At 41.5% G+C, this 13,886-nt stretch overlaps 1 protein-coding gene across 14 annotated transcripts in view; it reads right to left on the bottom strand.

Moving 5' to 3' along the window:
• LOC140513773 (TP53-binding protein 1-like) overlaps positions 1 to 13,886 on the bottom strand; it is a 130,270-nt gene that overhangs the window by 12,937 nt on the left and 103,447 nt on the right. For 12 of the 14 annotated variants that reach the window (XR_011970340.1, XR_011970338.1, XR_011970339.1 and 9 more), the window contains 3 exons: positions 5,789 to 6,087; positions 4,662 to 4,811; positions 3,949 to 4,379 (listed from right to left, as the gene is read on the bottom strand). Coding sequence is in view for 9 of the 14 variants with exons in the window: in XM_072623748.1 (XP_072479849.1) it covers positions 3,949 to 4,379; positions 4,662 to 4,811; positions 5,789 to 6,087 (880 nt within the window). In the remaining 5 variants the exon portion in view is untranslated. Of the gene's footprint in view, positions 1 to 1,517; positions 1,698 to 3,948; positions 4,380 to 4,661; positions 4,812 to 5,788; positions 6,088 to 13,886 lie in introns of all 14 variants that reach the window. The other 2 variants (XR_011970342.1, XM_072623749.1) reach the window with 2 other exon arrangements.

Below are 13,886 nucleotides of genomic sequence, written 5' to 3'. Positions count from 1 at the left end.
TGGAAAATAGATCCAGAAAAGATAATTTAAGAATTATTGAAATACCAGAAAGCCCTGATCATAACAAAAAAAAAGCCTGGACAGCATCTTTCAAGAAATTATCAAGGAAAACTGCTTTGATGTCTAGAATCAGAGGGTAATACAGACATTGAAAGACTCACCTACTGAAAGAAACCCCAAAATGAGAACGCCAAGGAATATCGTAGCCAAGTTCCAGAATTATCAGATCAAGGAGAAAATACTGCAAGCAGCCAGAAAGAAATCATTTAAATATCATGGAACCACAGCCAGGATTACACAAGACTTGGCAGCTTCTACATTAAAGGATCAGAGGGCTTGAAATAGGATATTTTGGAAGGCAGAGGAGCTTTGATTACAACAAAGAATCAACTACCCAGCAAAACTGAGCATAATCTTTCAGGGGAAAAGACAGACCTTCAATGAAATAGGGGACTGTCAATTATTCCTGATGAAAAGAAAAAAAACCAGAGCTGTACAGAAAATTCAATCTTTAACTACAAGACTTAAGAGAAGCATAACAAGGTAAACAGGAAAGAAAAAAAGTGCTATTCATTAAGGTTAAACTGTTTATATCCCTACATGGGAAGGTGACACTTGTAACTCCTGACAGATGCATCTTTATCAGGATAGTTAGAAGAGGCACACATAGATTAGAGCATGTGGGTAGAAGCTGACTTTGATGTGATGATAAAAAAAATTAAGGGGTGAAACTTGTACTTGGAGAAGAGGAAAGGGGGAGGTAGGACAGAATAAGTTACATCACAAGAAGAGGCATAAAGACTTATTACAGCAGAGAGAAGTGTGAGGGAGGCCCCAAGGGGGGCAAATATCATTTGAACTTTAATCTCACTGGATTAACAGAGAATAAGATATACATACAGCTGGTTTTAGAAATCTAGCTTACCCTATGGGAAGTAAGAGGAAAAAGTGGAAAGAAAAGGGAGGGAGCTGATACAAAGGAGAGAGGAGATTGAGGAAAGTGATGGTCAGAAGCATAGCAGGTCAGAAGGGAAAGGGTGAAAGGTGAGAGAAAAGTGCAAACAAGGGGGAAAATAGGATGGACAGAAAGAGGCACAGTTGGTCATCAGAACTGTGAATGTGAATAGGATGAACTCTCCCATAAAACGGAAGAAGACAGCAGAGTGGATCAAAAACTATAATCCTACAATGTTGTTTATAAGCAGAGAGACACACACAGAGCAAAAGTAAAAGGCTGGAGCAGAATGTATTATGCTTCAGCTGAAGTAAAAAAAAGCAAGGATAGCAGTCCTGATCTCAGACAAAGTAAACATAGATCTAATTAAAACGATTTACTAGAAGGTTCCGGGAAGGGAACAGGAACAGACAGTGGCCCAGGAATATGCACCTGATCTCCATCTAATCAGCCACAAGTGGATACAACAATAACAAAGTTAATCAAGCTACCCAAAAGACTGCCTTTTAATACAGGCTTGACAAGGCTTCCTGAGATTAGCTGCAGAGAACACCGATCTTACCTAAGCTAATGTCTGCGGCCTTGGTGAGGGGTGTTACTGGCTCATATGGACCAAGCCCATACTGCTCCCTCAGTTTGTTCCCTTGTTCCAAAGATAAGATAACTGCCATTCGCTTGTACCATTTCCTTTGGCCCTCTTTTTCAATACTGTATTATAATTCCCCAGATTCTTTTCTGTGTCCTTTTACCACGCGTGGGAAGAAAATAAAGGAAAGCTGTGGTCAGTGATGCCATCCCACGTAGTCCATTACTTGTGTCCACTCTGTGCTCTGCCCAGTGAACCTAAACCAGCTGATTCGAACACTTGAAAGCTGGGCTATGACTACACACGAGTTGTCACAGCTAGTGTATTACCAGCCAAAGTGTATCCCACTACCGCACTGGAGGTGGGGGAAGGAAAGTTCGAGGGCGTCAGAAAGAGGGTTCTGGGGTAAGAGCCACCAGTTATTTCTCAAGCCAAACACTGCTGGCTTTTTGATGGCTCTAATAGTTCTCTTGAAATTACGATGTGCTGTAGAGTAGCTGATGTAACTCATTAATCCTTTTTAATTTTGTTTTTTTTTGGGAAGTATATACCTGACATTCAGATTTGGAGTGGGCGGGCACCTGAAGAAAAGGGGAAACTGAGACAAGCTGGTACGAAGCAGAAATGTGTCTTTCCTGCTTGCTCCTCTCTCACTCTCCTCTTAGTCTCGTTGTTTTAATTCTTTTTTTCCTTTTCTTTTTTTTTCTTAACAGTACTTTTTCCAATTACATGTAAAGATAGTTTTCAAGACTCATTTTTGTAAGATTTTGAGTTGCAAATTTTTCTCTCTCCCAGACAGCCAGCAATCTGATACAGGTTATACATGTACAATCATGTTAAACACACTTCTGCATTAGTCACGTTGTGAAAGAAGAATCAGAACAAAAGGGAAAAAACACACCATTGCTCTAATTCTGACCCAGTTTCTTAGGATAAAGAGTGAGTATGAACAGAAACTGGGAGATCTGGGTTCTAATCATGATTCTATCACAACCAAGCTCTGTGAAATCCTCAACACCCTCATAACAATCCTTGGTTTGTCAATAAGCCTGTAAGCGTACGCCAATCGTGCTTGGTTGTTGGGATGTTAATTGGAGAACAGGGTTTCTAACAAAGGATTCTTCACACCACCTCATCCTCAAACCCATGATCAGGAGAACCCGTTTTGTTCTTTTCTACCAGCCTGTGTTCCACTATAGAGCTGGAAAAACCAACCTCTGAAACCCAAGGAGCCGACTTTCAGAATCCTGTATCACAGGCTTGAGACAAATGTCAGAAACAAGAGAGAGAAAGTAAGACTGAGTTCTGCTCGTCAGCATAAATTTCTTTACAATCCTTCCTGAGCTCCACAAAACTACAGAACTCAACAAGAGAAATCCCAAGTTTTAAAAGAAACACCAGCAAGTCAAGAATTAATCAGCCAGAGTAAGAGCTACATAATACTTCATAGACTTAAAAAAGAAACAAAAGAATTTAAAAAACAAGCCACTGGTACTGACTTGTAGAAATAATTCTGAGAGCTCAAAGGGATCGAATTAAATTATTTTCTCCAGGATTTATTCTGGAGACAATATATCTTTGGTGTTCAAAGAGCTAAACGCGGACCTACAAGAGCTATTTTCGTACCTAAAACCAAGTTTTCAGAATTTGGTACATATATCTGGAACATATTTTAGACCAAATTTTTGGTGTTTGTTTTGTTTCATATATTTGGTAGAATTCTTTCAGTCACAGAACAAAATTTTTTTAAAAATGGAACTCTTACTAGACATCATCTTTCTAAACTGCCCTGCCATCAAGAACCATAAGATGAGCAAGCCTGCTCCAGACTGACAAGAGCAAGCAATAGAAACTCAAGATTCCTAATCATAAAATATTGCCTGAGTTCTCAGAAACAAAATAATTTTTTCCTCATCATCTAAAGGAAAAGAAAAACTCTGAGAAAGTTAAACTGTTTCTAAGTAACAAATGAACAATATCTTACTACCAGTTTAATTCAGAAAGAGGAAACAATGAAAGGCATAGAGCAGAAAAGATTCTCACTGCTACCCCTCAGAAACTTGTACCCTGGAGGGGAAGGAGTGAGGACAGAAAGCCAGTTCCTCAAACCAGACAAAACTGGGTATGTGCACTTTTGCATACATGTGAACACCCGCAGGCATCAGTACAACTTCTTCCTAGGAACAGTTACTTATCTGATTTATTTCAGTTGCAGTCATCTGTCTGGTTTTATCAAGACAGACAGTAAATAAAAAAGGAAGCAATCAGAGTGGCTAGTTTTGGGTGAATGATTTCTGACCGGACCCTAATGAATAGTCAGGTTGGGGGGACTTTTCAGTAACTGATGAAAGCACCCCACGTATCCAAGGACACACTGAGCTATTAAAAACTTTGCTCCTTTCATTACCTGCACTGAAATATTCATCCTCTGAAAGGGCTGTCACTTCTGTCTCCAGCGGAATCGGGTCACACAAGAGAATGTCTTTGCCCAACACATCACATTCATAGCCATCATCAAAAAGGAGCTTATACTTCCCAGCTCCAACATCTCGTGTTATTTTCCCAGAATAAAAATAGCCATTGGAGGACCACTTGGCTACAACGCGGAGCCCTACAAAGCTGTTTCCTGGAGAGGAGGAGTCTAGGCCATCAGATGGGCCAGCAACAACCTGCAAAGGAATCTCTGGAGAGTCGCTACGGCGTAAACCTCCAGTACTGCCATCTGCTCGTTTGTTGGCATCTGGCATACGGGGTACAATGCGAGTGAAGGGTTTATCCTCCGGCGAGACACTTGTTGAGATATCCTCGACACCAAGAGGGCTAGGCAAAGCTGTTTCTCTGAAAAGGAAATGTAGAATGAGGAAGTGAGAATGAGATGAATGAATTAAGGAGGATGCACATTAACTTCTCATTTCCCTGCCTCAGAGAAGGAGCGGAATGATCAGCCACGGATTCTGAAGTCATGAGTCTGGTCTTCCAGCTGCTCTCACCTTTACTCACATCATCTGGCAGTCCCTACACCATCCCCTCTTCTCTCCTGGCACCCCATGCACTACTCTCTCCTCCTCCTATTTTAATGAACAAAAACCCAACGAAGCACATCTCACACTGCCCAAATACCTGGTGCCAGTCGTCCGAGAAGGAGGGCGGCCCCGTCGTCCTCTGCCGCGAGGTGTGACGGGACTCTTTCCTCCCTGTCTGATGCCAAGGCCGGCATCGCCATCCTCCTCACACACCGATGCCCCTATCTGAGTGACCCCTTTTCTAGCGCTGCAGAACAAAGGCAAGTTAGTCGGAGGGCACCTATTAGGGAATTCTCATGCCAGGCTGCAGGCCTGGTCAACACGTACCAGCCCCTAATTCAGTGATAAGCTAGCGTATGAGTCACATCTCAATCATGAAATGGAAGGGAGTAAAAACAGAAAGGAGGAAAACAGTGAGCTTTATTCTTGTCTATGATGAAGCTAAATGCCTCCTAATCAATCTTCTGAGCACAAGCTTCAAACTCAGCAAACCTCCTTCTATTTGTCTTGCCTTCCTGTCCACGACAGAATCTGCATTAGAAAGTAAAGAACCCGTGTGAAGTCATCACCCCAAACCTGTTTTACTTCTCATAAAAGCAAAAGACTTTGGAAGTGAGAAAGGCAGCATGGTGCAGTGGGAAAGCTCTGGATCTGGCATCAGAAAATCTGGGTTTGAATTCTCGCTCTGCTACTTACTATCTGTATGAACTTGGGTAAAGAACCTAATTTCTCAGGCCTCAGTTTCTTCATCTGAAAAATGAGTGGTTTGAACTCTATACTCTTAAGGTCCCTTCCATCTACATCTCTATGATTCTATGGTTTCCAAGGCAGTTCCTAAGAAGCAGGGAAAGAGTCACAGGAATAGCACACCCCCATCATGTCCATCATATTCCTAATATTCACATACCTCCTATGATTTGCTACTAGGAGCCCATCAGGGTCTCTGGCCTATGAAGGAAGGTACTTTGCCAGCAGAATGAGAGTGACAGGCTCACACTGATCCTCCAGCAGTATCTTAACTGATCAGCTAAAAGTACCCTAAAGAAGCAACACCTACTGTAACAACCCAAAAGCAAGGGAGGAAAAGAGAACTCATTTAGTCTGGGGCAAGGGGGTGCTGAGGGCTGGCGAAAATCTTCCGAACTCTCTTTCTGCCATTCCCATCATTCCCCTTTCCATAAGTTACATCAGCCTCCTCATCCCACACTAAGCCCATGTCCCTACCTCTGGATACAATATCTGCACCTCAGTTTTCCTGGGCCTCCACATGTGCTGGGTAAGGCAAAATCTGCAGATTCTGTTGCACTTGTTTTCCCTTTGCCAAGACCAGCTCCCTTCCCTGAGCTGCTACTGCTTTGTGCAACTGAGAGGCCACTGCTTGCCCCACTTGACATCCGGTTCAAGCTGGATGCCTTCGAGGAAAAAGAGCTGATGTCCCCCAGGTCTCCTGAGGAGCCGCCTGTCTGTGATGGAGAGACTTCAGTCTCACACTCTTGACACTCCACCACTGGTTCCTCAGCCTCCTGGAAGGAAAAAAGAGAAAACAAAGTTGAGGAATGATATTAAGACAGTGCATTTCAACTGACAAATTAGGTTAAAATGAGTGACACCAAAACTTAAAAATGGCAAAAAAGATTCAGATTATAAAACTGGGTTTTAGTCTAAGATCACAAGGACTCTTTTTAAAAAGAAGAGGATTTAAAAAGAGAGGGTTCTGGGAAGATGGCAAAATAGGTCAGAAAACTTTTGGCTCTCCAAATTTCCTCCACAAAAAAGGACAGAAGATCACTTGATAGCAGCAGAAATAAAGACGGGATGTAAAGCAATTATTCTTCTAAGATAATTTTTTTTAATTTTCTTTTTAAAAATTTTTTAAATTAATTTTAAATTTTCTACATTCACTTCCGTAAGTTTTAAATTTTCTTCACTTTCTTCCCTTCCTCTCTCTCTGTAATACGACATGGGCTCTACATATCCATTCCTATTAAACCTGTTTTCACAACAGGCATGTTGTATAGAAGAATTAGAATAAATGGGAGGAACCATGAGAAAGAAAAAAACAAAACAAAAGAGAGCAAATAGTCTGCTTCCATCTGCATTCAGACTCCATCACTCTTTCTCTGGATGTGGCAGCACTTTCCATCACGAGTCTTTGGGAGTTGTCTTAGGTCCCTGGCATTGCTGAGAAGAGCCAAGTCTGTCAAGGTCAGTCATCACACATTGTTGTTGTTACTGTGCACAACGTTCTCCTGGTTCTGCTCCCCTCACTCAGCACCAGTTCCTGTAAGTTTTTCCAGGTTTTTCTGAAGTCCTCCTATTCATTATTTCTTATAGCACAGTAGTATTCCATTACATTCATCTACCACAACTTGTTCAGCCATTGCCCAATTGATGGACATCCCCCCAAGGTCCAGTTCCTGGTCACCACAAAAAGAAGTGCTATAAATATTTTTGTACATTTTCCCTTTTTTGTGATCTCTTTGGGATATAGACCTATTAGCGGTATTGCTGGATCAAAGGTATACACGTTTGTGTAGCCCTTTGGGCATAGTTCCAAATTGCTCTCCAGAATGGTTGGATCAGCTCACAGCTCCACCAACAATGAATTACTATTCCAACTCTCCCACATTTTCTCCAACATTTATCATCTTCCTGTTTTGTCATGTTAGCCAATCTGATAGGTGTGATGTTGTGTCTCAGAGCTGTTTGGATTTGCATCTCTCTGATCAATAGTGACTTAGAGCACTTTTTCATACGACTATAAATAGCTTTAATTTCTTCCTCTGAAAACTGCCTGTTCATATCTTTTGACCATTTATCTATTGGGGAATGATATGTTCTTATAATTAGACTCAGTTCTCTGTATATTTTAGAAATAAGGCCTTTATCAGAGACACTAGTTGTAAAAATTCTTTCCCAGTTTTCTGCTTCCCTTCTAATCCTGGTTGCATTGGCTCTGTTTGTGCGATCTCCTAAGACAATTTGAGAAGACCCCTGGAAAGACCCAACCTCCAGGAGCAGAGGTCCCACCTAAGTAAAGCGCACATCTCCAGGCCAACTACACAGAAATTCACAAACAAGTCCTGGGCGCAGCTGGGCTAAGAAGTAGCCCCAGTTTTAGAAACTTTCATCTTAAGACCTGTTCTGGCGTGGGGTGGGGGTGTCTGAAAGCTGAATAGGACCTTAAAGGACCTACTACTGCCAAGGGACACCAAGCACAGCTGTGCTGACCAGATGTGTCCCAGACTGGCTGCAAGGAGGAGGAGCTAGCACACACCTAGTGACTGCAGTAGCAAGGGGCAGGGACCCTGTTGGCTGTGGGCACTTGCAGGACAGCAGAATACCTGGCTTCAGTTCCAGGGCAGAAATGACAGCTATAGTTTACAGCCACCCGAGGAACCAGAGGGAGCAAAATCATGTGTGGCTTAGGAGTGGAGAGAAGAGCTCTAGGGTGGGTCCCATGTAACAGTAGGAAAGATCCGAGGCTTGGGGCAGCATTCCCTGTACCTTGGGACTAGAACGTGATTGCACTGACAGCGGCTAACAACAAAATAAAACAATCAATAAATGAATGAAATAAGTAAAGAAAGGAGAAAGAACTCAAGCACAGATGATTACAATGGGGATAGAGAAGATCTGGGTTACTATTGAGAAGAAGATAATGGAGCTAAAAAAGCCACTCCTATTTTAATGAGAAACGTCAAATGGTCCCAAAAAAAGAGTTCTTGGAAGAACTTAAAAAAGGACTTTTTTTAAAAATCAAATAAGAGAGATTTTAACAAGATAATAACAAAACTGCTGTTTGTTTCTGTCCACTTCTGAACTTGTTTCTTTCTGTGTATCGTATCTCACACCTTCTCCCACTTCTCAAAGTAAGTGTTCCAAAGCCCCTCGTTGGAACAAATAAGTACAACCAAGGAAACCTAGCCATCACACTAGCCACCCCTGATCCTTCACCTCTAGTTCATCCCTCCTCTACAAGCAGCATGAGGCACACTCACCATTAGTCTTCTGAAGTCATGATCAATCTCTGCATTGATCAGAATCCTTCAGGCACTCCAAGCTGCCCTCCTGGGTGTTGTTGGAGCTACTGTGATACCCACTCTCCTACTTCTGCTCATTTTATTTTGATTCAGTTCATTCAAATCACCCCAAGTTTCTCTGAAGTCTTCACATTGGTAATTTCTTATGGGTGATAATATTTCATTAAACCCATACAAGAATTTGAGCAAATGGCTAGCAGTCGAATCATTAGTAATATCAAATGGTGGAAGGGAATGTACAGTTTGGTGATTTTTGGTTACAGTTCCTTGTCTACAAGCTCCTGTTTCCCTTTTGTCTTTAGGACAAAATGTAAACTCTTCTCTTAAGCACTTAAATCCCTTTAAACTTGGCACCAACCTAGTTTTTCAGGTTTTTTATGTGTTATCCCCCCTTTATATATTCAGTGGGTCAGCCAAACTGACCTTACTATTCCCATATGTGACATTCCGTATGACATCTATTTACCTCTGACCAGAACACACAACACCTCTGTCCTTCCACTTCCTAGGTGTCCCTAGATTCCTTCAAAGTTTGGCTCAAGCACTAATTCTTACACAAGGCTTTTCATGATTCTCTCCAGTTACTAGTGCCTTTCTATGCCCCTCACCTCCAACTATCATGACTATTATTTTATAAAGAAGTTTAATTAATGTAAACTAATTGCTACGAGAACAAAAGATGCCAGAAAGTCCCTTAGTCAGGGAACACTTCACTCACTTTACTGCCTAGGAGAGAGAGACAGAGAGAGAGAGAGAGAGAGAGAGAGAGAGAGAGAGAGAGAGAGAGAGAGATCGCAAATGAAAACGAATGAAAGAGAAAGGGAGGGCACAACCAAAGGCAACTCTAATCTAAATCATAAACTCATTGTAAAATCTTATCAAAAGGATTATGGATGATTACAAGTAGTTTCACATCATAAAGCAGAAACAGTCAAAAGTCATTCCAATCATGTCTAAGGTTGAAAATTGAAGAAAACAAGCGGAAGAAAAAAATGAAAAACAATCTGCAAGGATTTTTATACCAAACTTTCTATCATCAAAGCAGCAGAGTCTTAGACTTAACTCCTTAGTATCACAATCCCAAACATGCTCATAGGGAAGACACGGATGGAACTAAAGAGGACAAAGATGGACACGCACCTGAAATAGACCAAGTGCACACAGAAGACACAGTCACGTGCAAGAGTCAAGGAGATTCTAAGGTGTGGAGAAATCAATTCACAGGGTGTATATTTAAGTGAAGGTATCAAAGATGTGGGGAAAAATCTTGACCCTTATTACTATCAAATAAAAAAGACTAATTTAATCCTCTCACTTTACAAATGAGGCCCAGAGACGTGAAATGACCTCCCCAGGTCGGCAGAGGGAGCTGGCGGCAGAGCCAGGGTCTAGCCGCGCCTCAGGGCTCCTTCCATCACCCCCTGATTCTCTCCCTTCACGTAAACAGAACAAAACAAGTACCAGACAATATAAAAGTAACTGATAAACACCCTTTCAACATGAGAAAAATGTTAAACATCCTCTGCTGAAAAAGGTATATTAAAAAAATACACACAGTACAAGTTTTGTTTTGTGAAATGCAAAATCCTTTATTTTGCTGTCCTGCAATCCATACCTCAAATCTTGCTAGGTAAAATATAGCTAGAAGTTGCAAAAAACTTGCATATGGCAAACAACACTGAACTTGGAATCAGAAGACCTAAGCTTGAGCCCCACCCCCGTGGACTCACCCTTGAATCTAACCCTCCTCGTGTGTAAAATGGAGACGATCATCTTTAAACTAGTCGGTTTATTGCTATAAGCAGCAGCAATACTCTAAGTATTACTGGATGTTAGAAATACAGTTATCAAGCCAAAAGATAAAACGTTAAAATAATTACTGACTATAAGAATAATTCAAAGAATATGAAACAGGGTATTATTTTAATTAGTGCAACCATTAACAATATTATTCATCAAAATACATATGTATCGGTGACAATCTGCTCTGAGGAGCCCTGGACCAGGACATTTAAGCAAAAACACCAGGCTATAGATCAGGTTCCATGGATCAAAATTTATATTCCTTTGGGCAGAGCACCCACCAGTAAGCGTATGATTCCCTATGTGGATGAAGGAAAGAGGGAGAGAAGGAAGGAAAGAAGGAAGGAAGCTGCATTGTTCAACTGGAACTGGCCAGTTGAGTCCCTGGCTCCAGAGGAAAAGAGTGGGGCTGGTGACTTTGCATAGCCCTGATTCACTTAAATCCAAGTCATGATCTCACCTCCTCATGTCATGATCCTCTTTGGGAATGAAGGACAAACAACAAGGATCTCAACAGCTTCATTTATCTGGTAAATGACTAACAGCAGCAACAGTACACCAATACCTTAAATAAGAATTTTCTGGTGTGTGACTTTACAGAGAATATGCGGCAGCTCCTCACATTAGTTTCCAACAGTGGTGAGCACTGGCAGTAACAGATCCCTATTTAAAAAACTGCATAAGGTAGCTTCATTCTCCAAGAGGATGCACACTCCTCCAAATGCCCACTAGGGGAAGTTGAAGAAATCCTGCTGCATTGGACAGAACATCTGAAATGGAACCTCAGCTCTGCCACTTATTACCTGTGTCCTTGGCAAGTCATGTAACCAATCTCACTGTACCTCAGTTTCCCTATCTGAAAGATGAAGGGACCTCTAAGTTTCCTTGTTTAAGGCAAGACAACAGGGACAAGTTTACTCTGTGATCACTAAGGGGAATTAAAATGATAGAAGAGTGTGTCCTTTGGCTGCTCATATGACACAAGTCTTCAATGGCCTCTAAGGTGAGTCAAAAAGGTCTTCAATAATTCCTGTTGTTTTCTTACCTATGACAACCTTCTTTATCTATTATCTAGTAAGGAAATGTTACTATAAGGGCTTCTACTTCTACTCTTAAGATGTACAAGGATTAATATTTCCATTTTACAGATGAGGAAATGAGGCTTAGAGCTAAGAGATGACTTGTACAAGATAACACAACTGGTGAGTATTGGAGCTGGAACGCAAACCCAGGTCTTTTGACTCCAAGTTCAATGTTACTTACATCTTACCCTACGGGCCCTTCCTGAGACTCCAATATACATGTTTTCTGGGGCAGGTATGGGGAGAAGGAATGAATCATCTGAAGTGACCATAGTCTAGAAGAGGATGTGGGTTTCTTCATTCCTGAAGCAAGACTAACATGATAATAGAAAATCATCCAATGTTGGATATAGAACTATTATTTTTTTCTGAAAAAGCACCCAAGTGAATGCCTTAGATGAAGTGGTAGACTGTCTCAGCACAGCTCTCACAGATACAGGCACATGGGTTGAGAATTTTAACTGGCAGAGAAAATCTTCAGACAGAGAGTGAGGGTTCCCTCCCTATCCCTGAAGAAAGTAACTTAGAGGTGGACAGGCGACTGGCATAAAACCTGAGAAGAGGTCCCAACAATAGGCAGCACAAGTGTCCTGTTAGATCTATGTGGGGAAGGTTCAAGAAGATGGAAGCAGAGCCCTGCACCCACGGGGCTGGGACATCACTCAGACTGCAGTGTACTTTATGGAACTGGACAAAATAATAACGATCGCTCAAGAGAACAAAAGGTCTGAAACCTTGTGGAAAATAACAGGGAAGTGTAAGAATTAAGAGGACACAGGCATCACCACAGAACAAACTATGTTCTAAATAAGTAAACCTGAAAACTGTCTTGGTCCTGATTCAAAAGAGAAAGGTAGGTAAGTGATACCAATCAGACACAGAAATAAGTAAGTACAGCAGCCTAGCAGTCCGTAAAGCCAGGAAATCAAACTAGTGGGTAAATAACTCAGTAACTGGGCAAATAACATCAGAAACTGATGGAAAAATGGGAAGGAAGTAGAAATTCAGATAATACCAGTGTCTCACATCCACAGCCTACATAAAAAACCACATATAACCATTTAGAAAACAGAAGATCTCTTTCACAACTGTGGCTTGGAGGATGAAAGGAGGGGCAGGGGAGAGCACACTCTTAACCAAATGTGGGTTTGCATTAAATATTCCTGACAAGTCTGATATCAATAGACAGAGAGAACACATGGCATGCTGGGCAGAGCTGGGCTCCGAAGACCGAGGTTCCAGTCCCTGCTGTGAGGCGGATTGGCCGGATGACCCCAGACGAGTCAAGCTGCAGAGGCAGTTTCTCATACTGTTGAAATCACAGGATCAGTCCAAAAAAGAATCCAAAATACACACTGAACTGACTCAAATATATAAGACCAAAAGGCATTCCCAATAAAATGAACAAATACTTTTCAGAAGAAGAAATGTAAATGATCAGCTGCCATAGGAAAGATCACCCCAAATTGCTAATATGGGTAATGAACATCCAAACAGCAGAAACAGCAACACGCAGTCCAACAACATAGATCTTGGCCTTAAAATCCACTGTGTGTACATGCGGACAAGGGATTGGCCCCTTCTGTGCCTCAGCTAATGGATCTCTACAGTGTGGATAAGAATGTTTCCACTACTACCTAACAAAGCTGTTATGAACAAAGTGCTTTATAAATCTTAATGAAATCTATGGGAGCTATTGTCATTATGAGACAAACATATATATTTGAGGCCTTAATATGATATTTCACCATACTGCGTGTAAAAGTTGAGCATAAAAGCATTAGTTCTTTCAAAGGCTCAATAATGGACCTCTTAACAGATTCTTAAGATAGCCAAAAAACCTGAAAACTATGCTGAGTCTCTAGATACAAAAGGAATAACTTTTCCTGCCCTGTTTCTCCAGTTCTGAATCAGACTCACCAGCAGAGGTTCTAATATGCGATTCCTTCACCATGTCCAATTTCAGCCCGAGCTCTGAGGTAAGTACACAACTTTAACCAGAGCAACAAGTGGCAACGTGATCATTAAAAACTTAGACATTACACCAACCCTGAAGATGAGTCTACGTCAGCTTCCAAAAACATGAACTTTCAGAATTTCACAAGCAATCTATTGCCAACATTCCAAAGCTGGAAGAAAAGAGGCAGCCTAGAGTGGTGAAAAGAGTATTGGCCTCCGTCAGGAGGACCTGTGTTCAAATTCTACCTTATATAAAGGCTATGTGACCCTGAACAAATCACTTAACCTCTTCTCAGGCTCTGTTTCCTCATCTGTACAATCAGGGCATTGGACTTGATGGCCTCTAAGGTTCCGTCCATCTCTATCTAAATCTGTGATTCTCTGACTGACTGGGTGATTACAACAGATGCCTTGTAAAACCGTATAACAACCTGC

The sequence above is a fragment of the Notamacropus eugenii genome, chromosome 7 (genome assembly GCF_028372415.1).
Source record: "Notamacropus eugenii isolate mMacEug1 chromosome 7, mMacEug1.pri_v2, whole genome shotgun sequence".
NCBI lineage: Eukaryota > Metazoa > Chordata > Mammalia > Diprotodontia > Macropodidae > Notamacropus > Notamacropus eugenii.
This window is presented reverse-complemented; position numbering and strand designations above follow the sequence as displayed.